The sequence below is a fragment of the Xiphophorus hellerii genome, chromosome 22 (genome assembly GCF_003331165.1).
Source record: "Xiphophorus hellerii strain 12219 chromosome 22, Xiphophorus_hellerii-4.1, whole genome shotgun sequence".
Classification (NCBI taxonomy): domain Eukaryota; kingdom Metazoa; phylum Chordata; class Actinopteri; order Cyprinodontiformes; family Poeciliidae; genus Xiphophorus; species Xiphophorus hellerii.
In genome coordinates, this window is record NC_045693.1 from 11562039 (window position 1) to 11579570 (window position 17532).

The 17532-nt window shown below is 35.3% G+C and overlaps 1 protein-coding gene across 1 annotated transcript; it reads right to left on the reverse strand.

The window, feature by feature from the left end:
- Positions 1–10: 10 nt before the first annotated feature.
- Positions 11–13855, reverse strand: fbxo11a (F-box protein 11a). The gene is made up of 22 exons (XM_032553031.1): positions 13564–13855; positions 10329–10453; positions 10155–10236; positions 8882–9026; positions 8344–8473; positions 7769–7852; positions 7554–7686; positions 7368–7474; positions 7141–7252; positions 6503–6609; positions 5897–6034; positions 5499–5716; positions 5239–5419; positions 4987–5109; positions 3682–3767; positions 3477–3553; positions 3233–3376; positions 3018–3128; positions 2807–2914; positions 2617–2725; positions 2429–2527; positions 11–1504 (listed from the first exon to the last, which is right to left on the reverse strand). The coding sequence occupies exons 1-22, from the start codon at positions 13655–13657 to the stop codon at positions 1375–1377; spliced, it is 2643 nt and encodes an 880-aa protein (XP_032408922.1). The 5' UTR covers positions 13658–13855; the 3' UTR covers positions 11–1374.
- Positions 13856–17532: the final 3677 nt, after the last annotated feature.

Genomic DNA, 17532 nt, shown 5'->3' on the forward strand with positions numbered 1-17532 from the left:
TTTCATCTAGGAAATTAAACCCTTTTAATTCACACTAGCGCCTACATAACGGTTATTGAATACTTCACAATATATTAAGTCTAGATGTTATGATACATGCATACATTTTCAGTCTGTATGAGAAATCCACAATCACCAGTACACATGGATGGAAGGAGGGGGGGGAGGCGATGAAACCATAAAGCGCTGTAAATAGGTACTTGTCTCAGCTTCTGTAGAGCAAAAGCTGTTCGATTCTCCAGCAACATTGGAAACAGAAAAATCCTAAGAATTATGCTTTTACAAGACAAATTTTGCTTTTAATTTTGTGAATGTGAAAACAGTCAAGCATCTGATATTAAAGACAATGAAACAACACTTTAAAACAGGATGAGATGTAAACAAACAGGACTTGGATAATTTCCCATCAGATGTGTAATTATACTCTCACATCAGTAATTGTTTCACTTTTACTTGGTTGTAAAAAAAGGTTGCTTTGGATTAAGTTTCATGCTTCTAAAAATGCATGTTTAGCAAACCAACATGGAAAATAAACGATATGCATAGAATACTTAAAGCAGGTTCTAGCGGTCTTGTCAAAGCACATTTCAGCATCAGATTTTCTGTGTTGCACAAAAAAAAACCTAAGTCAACATTGCTGGAGAAAATGTTTAGTGTTTTCCTCTTTTCTCTGGTCTCTTTCACAGAAAGAAGTTAGATACTGCGACATGAATATAATTACAGCAATTCTGGGGAATAACCAAAAAAAAAAAAAAAAATTTAATAAAATAAAGACATTCAAGTACAGTAAGATTTTTGCATGAAAATACAAAACTACACAAAAGGATAAAATCAAATCTCATCAGTTGTCTTAAAGGAAAAAAAAGCTGAAGTGCTGCAGGGTTTTTTTGTTTAGTTTTTTTTTTTTTTTTTTTTTTTACCCCGTACGTTACAAACAAGAACATCGGTCGCCCAAGTGGTGGAAGCATCGGAAGTGGGACCTTTTCCTCTGACGAGAACTCTCTGGATCTGTACATCACCGAAGTATCTTGTTCTTGCGCTTTTTTAAGGAAGATGAGCGAAGGTGGCTTTTGTCCGTCTCACCAGTTCAACCCACAAACCCTGAGTCAGCTGCTCTCCTCTGATCCACTGGTGTCTTTTTTTTTTTCTTTAACAAAAAGCAAGGCATCCATCATCAAGACTTCTTTTTTTTTTTCTCTAAACATCTTTAAGCATTTTCATGTCCCAAGTGTTTTTTTGTTGTTTTTTTTGTAAGCTGTATTTGCTCTGTCAAAGTGAATCTGTTACTTAGTTCAGGCTTCCCTTCTGCTGCACAACTAAAAGTGTCTGTGTGTTCAATCGAGCCGAGGCACAAAGGGTCCTCAGATCTGGAGCTCAGTTGTGCTGCAGCGTGTTGGACTCTATAGGAGGAGCCGAGTCGTACAACGTGTCTGTGTCATGAGTCGGCTCCCCAGCTAACGTGCATGGATTCGACAGCGTCCCCGCGCCGCAGTCGCAGAAAAATCTGCATGAAGAAGCAAAAGAAGATGAATTAAATGGGTTGAAATATAACGCAAAAGCAGATTAGGCCTCGTAGACAGGAAATGCATACAATTAATGTTGCATTTAATTGTAAAACAGATTTTTGCCATTTTCATTGATGCAAGTGGAATAACATTTGCAAAGGCAGTTTGAGGGGAGTTTAAATTTTCATGATTTTTTTTTGCTTTGTCTTTCATATGCTTTTTAAACTACATAAATGATAAATGAACTTAATTTATTTAGCATTTTTCCAAGTCAAAAAATACCCAAGTAAGACTTCAGTAAGTGCTGAACATTAAAAGTCAAACGCAGTAAGTGTGTTCGTTGTGCGTCTTCTGGAGGACCGAGTGGAACCGCATCAGGTTCTGATAATGGATGAGAAACGTCTCAAAATTTTAATTTTGAGACGCATCTAGTTAAGATACATGCTAAGCAACAAATGCTGTTGACTAAAAAAAAAACCCTTTAAAAGTTTAGTATTTATAGTTTCCTACTATAAAAGACTACCTATTATAAATAGGAAACAATTTATAGTAGGAAACAGTTTCCTATTTCCTAAAAATTGCACTGGGAAATGCCATTTTTCCTGATAGAAAGTCAATTATGTAGGGAGTTGTTTGTTTTTTTGTTAAAATGTTTATTGTACAAAATTAGCATCAAGTGGGTTGAAATTTTATAAAATTCATGAATTTATATGTTTTATGAAGAGAATTGAAGTAGTTAATGGCATCCACTTGATTCCTTTGTCACGTTTTCTTTTTATTTTGTTTCTACATTACAAATAAAAAAAGTTAGTAATCCCAACACTTGTACACAACAATGTGGGTATTTGACATTTATGTATTGAAAAAAAAATTACATTTACATAGCTTAAGTGAATTAACTGAATATGAATATATATACTGACCTATCATGTCTGATGAACTCCACGTCGTGTCCTTGGTGACACTTCTTAATACAGTTCACACAAATGGCGTTGCGGTCTGTTGTGTTGCAGGTGTGACACCTGTGTAAACCAAAAATTAATCATTAATAAAAGAAAAACCAACAAAAACCATGAGAGATCATTACTGTCTCCATGATTGAGCTTGTTACCTGTAAAAATCGTGCATTGGGTAGCTGGTGTAACTTGAAATCTTGTACAGGCACTGACCTCTGCTCACAGCCTTTTCAATGGCATCTTGATTGTTCTGTATTTTATTATCTGAAGTAGACATAGGAGAAATGTAGACATTAATATATTATCAACAACTGGTTACTATAAATTATTTGAGCATGCAAGTACCTTTCATTGTAACATTGACACCAGATGCCAGGAACAAGCCCCCAAAACGATTGTTGAAGATCTGATTGCCTTCTAAGGTCGCTGTAGCGTGGTTGGTTATCTCAATACCTTCAATTTAGAAACAAAACAGATTTAAAATAACTCTATTTAACAAAATAAAAACAAACAGCATTCAAAGTTTATTAAAAACAGCTGTGTGTGTGTTATCCACCTGCAGCGAAGCCGTCAAATATCCTGTTTTTCCTCAGTGTGGGGTGACTGTTGGTGCTAATGAGAACACCTGCTTGGGCATTTCTGAAGATGTCATTCTCTTCTAGCAAACCTTCACAAAAGAAGACTGACTTTTAGATTTACTGCAGTAGTAATGCAGGAAAAATCCTAAACAGTATCAATCTGTGACTTTTAGATAACAAATTGATAAACTACCTCGTCCTCCATTGAATATACAGATCCCTCCGTCTCTCCCGTCATGGATCTTATTCCTCCGCAGCGTGGGGTTGCTGTCCGTTTTGATCCACACTCCCGCCATTGCATTGTCAAAGATCTCATTGTCCTCAATGAATCCCAAGCCTGAAAAGCCAGGAGAAATTGAGTAAACAAAATGACAAATGGCAATAGCAAAGCACTATATTGGCAAAAAAATAAATCAAAATCTCTCTGTGCTTCCCACCTGAGTTGTAAACCAAAATGCCTCCATTTTGGCCGCCCCAGATCTTGTTCCGTCTGATTTTGGGATTGCTGCCAGTTCTGTTGAAAAGAAAAAGGATGAAAGGTCTGGGTGAGTAAATTAAAGCAGACTGTTTATTTCAGCATATATAAATCAAGACCTGGGATTAAAAATGTTCAAGACTATTTACTTTTTTTTTCCAACAAACCTTATTTGAACCCCAGAGTACATGTGATTGTAGATGTCATTGTCCTCCAGCACACCATGGCCATTGTCGTAGAAGTAAACCCCAACCTGTTTCAATAACACATATTGGGATTTAATTTTCTTCTTCTTGGTAAAATACACAAAACTGAAGAGCTTTAAAGGCTGTTACTCTGGTCAAGAATTAATGGCATGGTTACCATGATCAAAAAAAATTACAAAACAACATAAACAAATGATTGTATAATGAAATGGGGTTTCATTCATACATTTTCTAAGAAACCCTGTAAAGATCAGTTTTAGAGATTCAAAGTTTTTCTTCCCCCTCTTTCATTATTTAAGAGTGAGTGTTACAAATTGGCAGCTATATTAATTCTGCTTATTTTATTGTTTTTAGCTAAATAAGTAGGTTGTAAATAAATTGTTCTTGTAAAGAACATGTACAGACACAATGTGCTGTAGTTTACAAGACTGTCAGATTATTAATAGACAATTTGACTTAACTGATTATTTTCAAGATTGTGATGGGAATACTGTCATCACTATATGTTTGTTTTGATGAATGAAGTTTATTCCTCACTATGCATAATATTTACATCTTTTTAACCACTCAAATGATTTTGTGATTAAGCCAAACAAAATTAGCTTTTTTCCTCCTTGTAAATACAAAATGGAATATGTATGAATTTTTTTATTTTGTTTGGAATTTTTGTTTAATTCAATTTTGTGTAATGTATATCCGTACCAATACAAATTTATAAATGTATATTAAAAAAATATCACCACAATACGTAATATTTTTCAAGGGGAATAAAAAAAATAAATAGATGATCTGCAGTGATGACGTACTCAACAAAATGGATGTAGAATGAAAGTAAATGGCACAAAAAAATACCAAAAGGGACAAAATGATGTATTTCTTTAATGCTTCACACATTTCTTGCGTTTCACTCTTAGTTATTGACAGGTTCTCCTTCAAATCCTTGTTTTAAAGCTGAATCTTGATAAATATAATAATTTTCCATGACAAAGGAGCTAAGTGAAGATAAATATTCACCAATAGCACAAAACAATAAAGAAATTAAAAATAAATAGATTGAAAGTAAAAACAATAAACAGAGCCAATGAAAAACCAATCTAAAATAATTTCAAGCCTAGCATAAATACCTGGCCATTTAAGACTTTCTAGGGTCTAAAATGAGGTTTTATTAAATGAAAGTCTGTTTAAGAACCTCCAGTAAGAAACACTAAAATGTTTTTTACTTTTTACTTGCACATAACTGTTTCATATAACCAGCTGTCATCTTACCTGCTTCCCGCTGTGTATCCTGTTCCTCCTCAGTACTGGCATACTGCCTGTCGTCACCCACACTCCCGCCAGAGTGTTACTGTACACCTCGTTCTCCTCTATGACTCCCTGTCCTTTTTCATGCTGCACACACACAAAGAAAGAAAAACAAACACTATTACGTTTCCAAGTCAGAGTAGAAAATCTACTGAAGGTACAAACTAAAAATGGAAGAAAATTAACCAAAAGGTTTGTTTTAACAGCTGAATTTACCACATATATGCCACCATGTTGACCATCATGGATCTTGTTATGTCGCACAATAGGACAGCTGTTTGTCCTGATCTGGATTCCTGCCAGGGCGTTGCCATAGATGTCGTTGCCTTCAATGAGGCCTCGGCCATCACCAAAAATGTAAACGCCACCTTGGTTGCCATTAAAGATGGCGTTACCCCTGTGTTTGGACAACACAACATATTTGAGCATGTAGCATTTTAAAGGAAAACCCTAGCTGTCAGTCTGGCCACACTGACCTTATAGTGGGGTCGCTGTTTGAGGTTATCCACACGCCTGCAAAGTTATTTGCATAGATCTTGTTTTCAATGAACTGTCCGCGGCCCTTTTCATGCACATAGATGCCACCAGTCTGACCGTGGTGGATTTCACAACGAACCACTGTGGGGTTGGCGTACGCCTTCACTTCGAAGCCAGCAATTCGGTTCCTATGGATGTTGCAGCTCTCAAAGTAACCCTACAAAAACACGGAGTAATACTGAGTTAGTTCGCAAAGAGGCAAGCTGTATGGAACGTGTGTGAACAACTACACAGGTCTGTTTTGTCACACTGCAAAGAGAAGCAAATTGAAGAGTTTGAAACCAAATATTTAGGAAGGAAACCCAGCAGCTGACTGTGAGAAGCTTTTATATCTTACCATGCCGTGATCAAACGTGAAGACGCCGACGTCTCTGCCATGATGGATGTGATTCCTTCTGATGATTGGGTTGCCGTGGTTCTTCACCCAAATCCCCGCCAGAGCGTTGTTTGAAATCTCATTGTCCTCGTAAATGCCCTAAACAACAACATGAATACACATTAGTAAATATTCGCACTCAAAATTTAAAAAAAAATGTTGCGCTAATAATGTAGCCTGTATACCAGAAGCTATTTTCTCAACAGAAAGATTCATTTGTTGGGACTTTTATGTGATCGGACAATTTTTCTAAGACCAGTGATCATCGCAGAATATCCTGCCATTTTTCTATTTATTAAATGCACCAAAGGTAAAAATTCCCACCAATTTATGTCTTTCAAATGACAAATAAAAGCACTATATCATCCCAAGTGAGAAAAAGTTATCATGTCATTCCTCAAAGAAAATCTGAAATCTCTATCAGCCAAGAATAGCCTGACTGGTGGATCTCTCAGTACCTAACAGTATCTGAGGATCTACTCCTTTAGTAGAATGAAGATGAAATTACTGCCACACAAATCCAGATGATCAAATGCTAACATTATACAAGTGAAAAGTGTACACTACCTGTGCATGATCAGTGATGTAAAGGCCAACATTTTCACAGTCACTGATGTTGCAGTGCTTTATTGTGGGACAAGCCCCCTGACCACTGACACACACGGCGGACCCAACTAAAACAGAAAAACCTTATGTCAACATGCATAACCCAAAAAAAAGTTTAAAAAGAAAAACAAAGTGCCAATAAGTCCAGCATCTCCAGTCATTTACAGATTTATTTTTTTTAGAAGAGAAAAGAATAAAATATAATCATTTTGCATTTATCACTCAGTGGGGAGGTATAGAGTGTCAGCAGCAAAGTAAAGAGCAAATTGTAGCACAAAGACATAGAAATAAAGACCAAACAGCGAGGTCAAATATACAAAGTAAGAAAACTGCAGATCTGAAAAACGATAGATGCAGATTCTGAGAAATGTACAAGAGTAATAAGATAATGTAATGCAGATTTATTATATACAGCACCTTTCAGCCAAAGGCAATTCAGAGTGAAAGTACATAAAGATAAGACAACACAATGTAATAAAACACTTCAAACCAATATAGCAATAACATACAAACTGTGATTTTTCAATTTGAAATTTCTTGAATTTTAATATCAAACAGGCAGATCTTTCCAAGTTTTGTATTAGAGGACAGAGTGTTACCTGTGCATGTGCTACGGATGATGCAGTGGTCGATGATGGGGCTGCAGTTCACTGTAATCTCCAAGCAGTGGTGCGCATTGTGGTGCTGGGCGGATTTATCATCAGGGTTGAACTGCAGAGCAGACAACAATTGCAAAATAACTAACGATAAACATGCACCATTGAAACGAGAAGAAATTGCACTAAACTTGCTACATACTACAATTATAAACCACAAGTCTTTTTACCCTGATAGTCATAAATCCAACATAAGCATCCTCTGAGCCCTCCATGAAAACAAAAGTGGAGTCTCTGGTGTTCTCTATGATGACTTTCTCTGCAACCTTTCCAGGAGCTGCAAAAACATTTTAACAGTTTAATAACAAGACAAGATTAGTTCAAATGTACTTTTGAAATAGATTTAAGACGCATACCAGCTCCAATCATTGTGATCGGCGATTCAATATAGATCCACTCATCCGTGTAAATACCAGAGTGGACAAATATCAAGCCGTCAAAGTGAGGCTCCTGACCGCCTCCCAGAGCGTCTTCTATGGTGTCATAATACTGAAAAAAATAAATAAGTGAGTACTGCACTTAAAAATTATAGATTAAAAAACATCAGGGTTAAAAAAGTTGTTTTACTTACAAACATGTTATCTCTTCCTTTGTATCTGGCAGGATTACTGTAGAAGTGTTCTGCAAAGCCTGGCTTAACGTGGGCGCCTTTATACTAAGAAAGGAAAACAACACAGAGAGAGAGAAAATAATTTATACTGGACAAATAATAGTCCAAGATTTTCAGATTTAAAAATGCAAGCCAACAGTATGAAACATTTTAAAATCCAGAAAAAAAAAAGAATTATTTTCCATTTCTAGATAACTGTGGAAAAAAAAGAAAACAGATTTTTTTTCTCTTCTATTCATCTAAAGAATAAAAATCTAATTTTATTCTTTTTCAAAGTTTTACAAAAAAATAGTTTGTCTTCTGAGAAGACAAACCACTATCCTTCTGGAGTTATTTTAATAATATAGTTTTTTTTTAACTCATAAAAATATGCTGTTCTCATAATAAAAAATTTTGACAAAGTGAAAGCAGAAGACATTCAGTTAAATGCATCTTCTTTTAGTTTGGTTTAAAACTCTAAAATGATGGCTGAATGCTAACTTTTGCTAGACACCACAAGGAGGAGGAAAGCTATTTTATAAATGAGATTTCCTCACCAGCTGCTGAAAACTCTCTTTCCACGGGTTTGGCTGTTCATACTCTTCTGGATTTATCTGGTAAAACTTTCCTGCCTCTGGGTGCATCATAGGTCGAGTGTATTCGAAAACCTCCATGTACAATCGCTTCCTGAAATGTTAAAACACATCAACAGTAAATAATATTCTCATATAGGCCACAAACATATTAAATACCTGTACGTTTCTCCTTTTCATACACACTTAAATAAATGTTTAATAATAGTGATCATTGTGGCATTTAGTGGAATCAAAGAAAGCAACTGGAAATTTGAAATAAAGCTGGATAAATGAAAAATGAAGTTTCTTAAAAATATATAGTGACCTCTCAAACTCAATTTTAACCAAGTAAAACACAATATTCAACAACAATGTGATGTCAAGTTGTGCATCCCTGCAACAGATCCACAAACTGGCAATGTTGACAATCCTCAGGGTTTAGAAAGCTGCTTTACAATCTTAGAATATGGTGGGTTAAATACCAACATACAAGTCACATTAATTGGACAACAAGCCTCACCAGAGGATGGGGTCGTTGGCCAGCTCACTAAAGCGCTTGCACACACAAGCTGCACGGCACAAGTCCTGCTCCAACAGGTACGAGAAGATCTTCAGCACCACCTCATCTGGAAGCTTCTCCTGCAAATACTGTTCTGCTGGAGCAGCTGGGAAGACAGCGACCACGGCGTTAGACCATCGTATGTTTGTGGGAACAGACCTGGCATATTTATACCAAGATCACAGGAGTAAACAAAACAGTTACTCAGGACTTAAACAGAACTAGAATGGGAGAAGAAAAAAAATCTTTGAGTGAATTTGTGGCACCAAGTCAAAATGAAGCAATAAACGAAAAAAAATAATACAATATTTTGTAAATAGTTGAATTGCTTCTTATTTTAAAATGGGCCACTTTGGCCAACCTTGTTCATAACATGATCTAAGCCAACAGTTGGCTTCAGTACAGCAAGACTGTGTCACAGGCAAACATCCATTTCAAGTCCTTTGTTTGGAGCAGCAGAGAATGACAAAGGCCCAAATGTCACAAACACCAGAATTTATAAGTTCCTCACAAGTTTAAAGCAGTACTACATGTTTAATCCAAAAAGATCTACCCAAATTGATGTCTATTATAATACAGAACTGCACTGATGGATAGAGCTTAATTAATTCAAAATATGAATTTATGCTTGCTTAAATCACATTTAAGAGTAATTCTGATTTGACAGGGTGTTAAAATCTGTCATATTTATGAAGAACCATCCAACTCAAATAGGTAAAAAATACTGGTCCAAGAAATAATCAGGATAAATAGGTTGCAAAACAAAGACTCTAAATAATAGAGTTATAATGAATTATAATTTAATTCATTTACAATTGAATTAAATTATAAATGATTTTTCTGCATTTCTAGAGACTATTTATCCCAATTATTTAATCAGAATTATTAACCATGTTGAAAAGTAAACTGATGCACAATGATTTAACTACACAGGAACAAAACTGTTTGTTTTCAAGTACAAATCAGAAGTGGGAAGGGGAAAAATAGAGGTGCAAATTAGTGAAGGAGCGAAAAAACCTGGAGCTCAGAAAAATAGGCAAGCATAACAAAAAGTCACAACTACAAACAAGTACTGCAGTACATATAAACCTCTTTATGAACAGCGGCCATGAAATTTTTGCATCAGTTTACTTTGACTAATTGTTCACCCAACATTTTCACTCCCAACATATGTAAAACATAATGACAAGTGTGCTCTAAAGAAGAAACAAGATAAAACGATGTGTGTAAGTACCTGGTAAATCTGGACACTTTCCTGAAACTCTGGGACGCTTAGGTCGGTGTCCAAAGTTTTCTGTTGTTGAAGTGGAGGCACCCTGAAGGCCAAAGGAAATCTCTCATTATTACTTATAGAATTATCTTTAAAAACTTTTTTTCTTCCATCAATCGTTTCCACTTGCTGTTTTACCTCCATGTTTGTCTTTGTGGGACACACCGTTCTCTTGGGTAGAGACTTTCTTCTAAGCTGGTAGGGACTATTTTGAGCTCCTGGACCGGATTCTTCTGCAACCATTTCTGCAGGAATGTCCTCATCTACAGTTAATAGATGAGGGGAAAAGATAGTAATTAAATTAACCCAAACAACAACAAAAAAATGCATTTATCAAGGACATAATGGTCAAAAACGTTTGCTCATGTGAATTTTATGCTCCTGAGAAAGAAAAAGTTCCTTATGTACCATTAAATAAAATGCTTCCTAATTGGTAATATTTAGTTTTGAAGCTCACAAACGCTGAAATATCAAAATGCCTGGTTGAACAGGATTAATACAATAACTCATCAGCTGAATTAACTGTTCAAATTACAATATAAGCTTTCAGAAATAAACTTAAAAGACATAAGAAATGCTCTAGTGAGCACCAAACAGTATTCATGAGGAGCCGAGATCAAAATCAAGAAAGGTAAATTGTCCTTTTTAGGATCTACTCTGTAAAGAATAAATACAATATAAATTAAATTAAGAGGGGATTTAGTCAACAACAACAAAACACACAAACATGTCACAGCTTTTATCATAAACTAACCCATATGCACATCTTTAAACCTACTCATCATACTGAGTTGATGAACACTTCCAGTGAAAGATACGAACACTGAAAAATCTGATTTTTTTATTCACTATTCATTAAACAAATCCACATCAAGAGGTTCCACCATTTATTCTACCTATTCTACTACACATCAGATAACAGCTAATATCAAAGGCTATGATAAATAATCGATTAGACTCTTATCTATTAGATAAGAGTCTAATCGATTATTACATAAACAATAGAAAAAGACCAAATATGCCCTAAAAAGTGTTACGATGCAGCTGTGTGAACTAGAGCTAGATGACATGGACAAAAGAAATATCACATTATTACTACTATAACAATATTACTGTAATGAGTGATTTCTATAGGTACCACAATGCCATTGCAAATTACTCCACTTTCTATGTTTATACCTCAAAGAACAGTAATTTAAGCAACTAATGAGATTCATTTTTTCAAAATTTCCATTAACTAATCACAAATACAGTATGTATTACAAGTAAGAATTATGTAAAATATGTATTAATGTACAAACCCATTTGTAGTAAAGTTTAAGAATGCAAATGTTTTAGTATAAGCATAAAATAATACAAATTAATTTTGCACTACTACAATCTATTCTCTGTCTTGTAGAAATGCTTAGTTAACGGTGCCCTTCAGCACTGCCCAATAAGCAACTTGAATCATCTTTTTCATTAAATCTTTAAGCCCATCTTTATAATTATTACTGTTATTTTTATTGTTATCTTTTGTTTCTTGATCAAAGTTTTATTGCACAATAGTACTGTAAACATCGTTCATTTTCTAATTTAGGTGATAATTTAGCTGTAATGATGACACCTAGAAAAAGTATTGTGTTCCGAAAAAATTCCCATTTCAGAGTCGGAAAAATCAACTGGAAGTCGGACTTTCAACTAGGAAAGTCAGAATTGTTCAGACGCCGACTTCAAGATCCAGTATGACCGAGCATTGCAACAACAATGGTAAATTGGGGGAGAAATATATTAATTTTACAGTACACACTTGCAAGAGTGAATCTGAAATCAATGTTACATGTAGCGCCTGCAACTCTGAACTAAAGAAATTGACAGCGGTGTTTGGATGTGGAAAGTATAGCTTAAAACAATTGTAAGTAGTAAAACAAACATGGCTACTTAGGTGTTTCCATATTGGAATCCCGACTTCTCTGAGTATCTTAACTGAAACGCTGTTAACTCTGGTATGAAATCATTCCCAGTTTCCAGTAAATGTAAAGTAACATTCTTTTTGTTGGTATCAAATATTTAAAACCTAAATGTATTTGCCATATTATTATTATTTTTTTAGAAAAGCATTAAGTTGCTGCTGAAATACTACATAATAACATTCCTATGGTTTAAATTCATTTTATTGATGCCATGTAAAGTTTCTGTATTTTACTTATTTAAATAAACATGGTATGGTAAGGTAAGATTGACTAATTAATCAGTTTGGAAATAGTCCTGTTAAACTATTATACTAAGTAAGTAAAATATATATAATAAGAATGTTTAATTGAAATCCCCTACAGATCTTAGCATGACAACATTGCCACTGTGATGATCAATTTGCTGCATTATTTTTGCAGTAGGAATAATTATTGTTTTTCTGTCTTAAATAAATGTAAGTAGATGTACTACAGTACATGTTTTGGTTTTTTTCTACTCTAGGTTATTGAAGCCTACTGTACAAAAATTTAAAATTGCCCGCTCCTGTTCTAGTGTCTTTGAATAACATTTACAAGTGCACATCTCCTGCTGGCTGTCATTCAGTTAATATTTAGAGATCAAATATTTCACCATCCCCTAGCTGCAAATAACGTCAAACTACATTCAGACCATTATTATTACCAGGACATTGTCCCTACGATTGGTAATTTGACATTAAGACACTGCAAGCACAATAAAATGCTTCAACTTGAGACCACTAATGGTTCACTGTTTAATGTCACCTAAAATGCTAAAACCTAATGGGTTATTTCAAGAGAAAAAGTTAGTCATAATGACGGGCAGCGCGACTGACATTTTAACATCGCAGAGATTATAAAGACTGGGGCTTTTTAAGGGGAAATGACGGCTTAAGGGTATGAAAGCAAAGGTACGTATATAGCTGTCTAAATACTCCAATAATAACTAACTAGTAAGGCTACCTTTAATTAGCATGCTACTGAAAGTAGCAAAACCCTTTAATGCGCTCTTCCAGGCGCTTGTCATCCGTCATTTTACTACAGTATCTACATTATGTTATTCATTTGTGAAACATTAGTAATTCTGTCGCACAAAAACACTTAAAACAGCAGCGGTATTGCTTGAGACAAGCAAAAGACGAGTCGACTCGGGACATAAAATCAAGCAAAACAAAGCGCGGCCTAAATGCCAGCTACAAACACACAAGCCTCGGCGTTTCCTGACTAGAGTTCACCGACTGAGAACGCCGTGTTAGGCTCACACTTACTAACCCGTCTTTTCTTTATGTTCAACATTTTAGCTAAAACAAAATACACGAAACTGCTACGTATTGTCCTGATATAGTCAACTAAGCAACTGCTTAGCCTCCCAGCAAAGCTAACGCTAGTTGAAGGAATATTACCTCTTTCCTGGTGGTTCCTATCCGGCTGCACCGGGCGCGGCCTTGATACTCGCCTAGGTCTTCTGCTAACGTTACTTGCTCTGACGGAGTTCATTTGGGGTGTTGGTAATCTTGAGAAAATGTCGAAGCTTTCACGGCAGAAGAGGCGACGCCGAACACGCCGTCTATTTCTTTTTGTTAAGCATTTGACGAGCTGCCATCTTTCACCGCGGCTCGAGAGGACCGTATCGCTGTGCTGCTCCCCGTTCGCCCGCACTGGTGTTACGTCTGGCCCCGTTTCTCTGGAGCAGGAGGAGCCATAACAGACAGCGACAGTCCATCAGGCCTCAGTCGCATCACATGCGTAGACTGTTCTTCTTCTCATTGCCTTTTCCGTTGAAGGCGCTCGATTTAAGACGTTCTTTAGACTTTAACACATTTTGTTAAAAGCATGTACTGTATGGGAATGTGTGGTTTATCGCAGCTACAGATGGGCTGTCGTTACTTTAGCTTACAAATGGTCTCCCTACAGTGTTTATTGACACTACTAAACGAACATACTGGTCCTGCACCTCAGTGGTTTCAGGTATGAAGTATGTAGGCTATATGCATCTCACTCAGAATATTAGAGAAAAGCCTAAAAACTTAGACATGTGTTTAAAAGCTTAGTCTCGTATAGATTCATTGCACAAAAAGATTTTAGCGTTTATTTCTGAAACTTTTTATGACTGTTGCTGTAGCAAATAAAAACTTTAGTATTAAAAGAGGACTATGATATAAAAAAATAATAATAGTACATGTTAGAAACGAGTTTTTATTACAAAGATATGAGCTATTTATAATCTCTAAAGTGATCGGTGCACCTTTTTATATGTATCAATGCAACTTGTGGAGTCAAGAGGCAGTGTTTCATCGGCCTTCAGCTCCTATCAATTGTTTCCTGTCTCACCTTCTTTTCGACAACCACCCATGGATTGTCAATGAGATTTAGGTGAGGCAGTTTCGTTTACCAGTAAAGCACAGTGGTATCCTGGGTATTAAACCAGAATTTATTCTTTTGGCAGTGGAGGCAGGCGCCAACTCCTGCTGGAAATCAGCATTTACATTAACAATGTCAGCGGCGGGAAACCAGATCGTTATTGTAAATAATAAATTGTTTTTAATAACTCCCCTCATTGAATAAAGGTTAAATAAATAAAAAATCAGGAAGTACTTAACATTGCTTCCCATGTGAACCTTTTCCTTCCACTCAACTTTCACTGTGCTTGGATACAGCACTCTGTAAAAAAAAAACAGCTTCTTTAGCAATTATCTTATGTTACTTACTTTTGCGGTGGATGTGAGTAGCTACTAGTCAGCTGTCAAGTCAGCAGTCTTCCCTATAATGGTGCAGACTGTAAAAATGCCATAAGATATGACATTTTTAAGACCATGAAAAGACATGAAACCTTTTCATGGTCTTATTTATCATAGTGATCTTATGTTGGGTTTTTCTTACATGTAAACCATAATCATCAAAATTAGAAAAAATGAAAACATGCATTGGTATGCAAGTCTTTTATAAGATTTTAGTTTTTTTTATTTTGCATGTGTTGCTGTGTATCATGTCTTTGTGGATATGACACGAGTCTGTTGAATAAAGCAATCAATCAATACATATCACACTATGAGTAATGACTTTTAGTTTTAGTATTTTGACAAATTACCTTTTTGATTCTGTTATCTGTTTGGGTTCACTTGTGTTCATGGAAACTTTACTAATTTAAGTGACTGGGCCTGAACCCAGACGACATCTAGAAGAAAAACAAAAAACATAAAAGGATCACATAAAGACAAATATATTTTAAAATACGTGACAACCGTAAGATATAAATTAAACAAACCAAACTAGATATTATTGACCAAAAAAACATAATAATTATAAAAACAACTGACCATGACATGTTGTTATGTTGTTATAAAAACAGCATATTAAGTAATTTTGGTTGATTGTACAGCAAAATTTGAAAAACAAAATGATGTCACAGACAGTATGACTGAATACAAAAGCAAGCAAACTATTTAAGCACAATGGGCCAGAAAGCAACAACAAACATTAACAAGTTAAGTTGTCTCATTGTTAGAGAGTTTCATTCTAGCCTGATTATAGGCCATTTTTCTAAAAAAAGAAAAAAAATATGATCACTGTTCTTAAGTGAATTTCTGTCAAATGTTTCTCTTCAAAGCAAAAAGGAAAAACACAAATGTGAAATAAATCTAAATTCCTTGAAAAAAGCCTGGATTTGGGACGTATACCTGAAATAGTTAAATAAATTACATTATTGAAATTAATCTTCCTTATTTTGATTAACTAAATGAACAAAGCACAGAATCGCTCTTTAATTTGCATTTCTAAAATCAATATGTGCACTACTCTAATTGTGCAAATGAGTCTTCAGTTAAAAGAGAGCACTTATCTGATTAGCAGGAACCATTTCCTCAACAAGTGAACTGTCTGTTGAAACACTAAAAATTATTGTAGAAGTCCTTCAAAAAACTAAATCCACATGGAGTTTAGCAAACGATGCTGGTAGTTCCAAGTCAGTTGTGTCTGCAGAACAATTTAGAGCAACTACCAGCATAATGGGAAAGGTGTAAAAGAAAAACTGCTATACCAATGAGTACATTGTAACTTCAGGACAGAAAACTCAAAGTAATTTCCCTTGGAAATATAAAATGCACAATCTAAGAAGTAAAAGTCAAACGAGCTCACGCTGGAGTCAATGTTTGTGTCTGCTGTTGGAAATCTGCTGAAGGAAATTGTTATTATTTGCAGAAAAGCCAAGAGGAAACCACCAATTATACATAAAAAGAAGAAAACAATCTTCCAAGGTTGAAGAGAGGCAGCTATGGTCTGCAGATAGCTGAAGTTTTATTCAGCGATGAATATTTTTGGTGCCATTTACACACTTCTGTTTGTCTATAAATCTAAAGTATTTTTGCTGATGATGAAGACATTTTTCAAGAAAATGATGCATCATACCTGCACTGAATATATATTTTTTCCTTAGGAAAGGCTTATTTACTCAATAACATGGCTAGTAAACCCAAAAGATGTCTTACTGTAAAAAAAATGGTGTGTAGTAAAACTCCACCCTGCAAAGTTGTTCTCGCATCTACTAAACAGGAATGTTGAAAAGACATTATTTAAGAAATTAGTCTTTTCTTGTCATATCTTATTCCCAACATTGGTTCCAGTGATTCCATATTTTTATTGCACCAGATCTGAAGGAGAACCAGTAGATGTAAGATTATTAATTTTTATTAATTACAATAGTTTCATTTATTCATTTGGGATTTATCCAAAATGTTCAGCTGGTGAATAAAATAGTTGCGTGTCATATTTGAGGTAACCTGAAAATTCTCCTAGAGAGGTTATATCGCATGTTTGCTACAGGTCTAAAGTGGATGCATGTCTCATTGTTAGAGAGACATGCATCAGTGGAAATATCTCCTGGTTACTGAAAATGTTTCTGCAGTGGAAACGTGCCCTAAGTAAATGAGGTGACTCAGAAATTTATATTTGTTTGTAGTTGTCCTTGCTCATGACGAGAACTGCCATGTAAAAGCAGCCTCCACCATGTTAATGCAAGATTCAGCTGATATGTGGATGGAGCAGTGTCAGTGCACTAAAAGCAATACAATGCAGCAAACCTTAATAAAGTTGGGGGCTTTATTTGTCTGAGAGATTTTTATTTATTTCTGAGCAGTTGAACTTGTACTTCCTGATGTATTTGTAGTTGGCCAGTAATAATGCTCCCTTGCATCATGTCATTTGCTGTATTGTCCACTAGATGTCCTCTTAAGTCATCATCTGAGTGAATGCTGTGTTAGTAAAGAGGATCACATGACTGCCCCATGCCTTTTTTTGTCTGAATTAGACTTTAAGTTGTTTCCATTTTGCTAAGTGATGCTAACTCTCCTACAGACATCTCTCATTCTTGGTTGTAA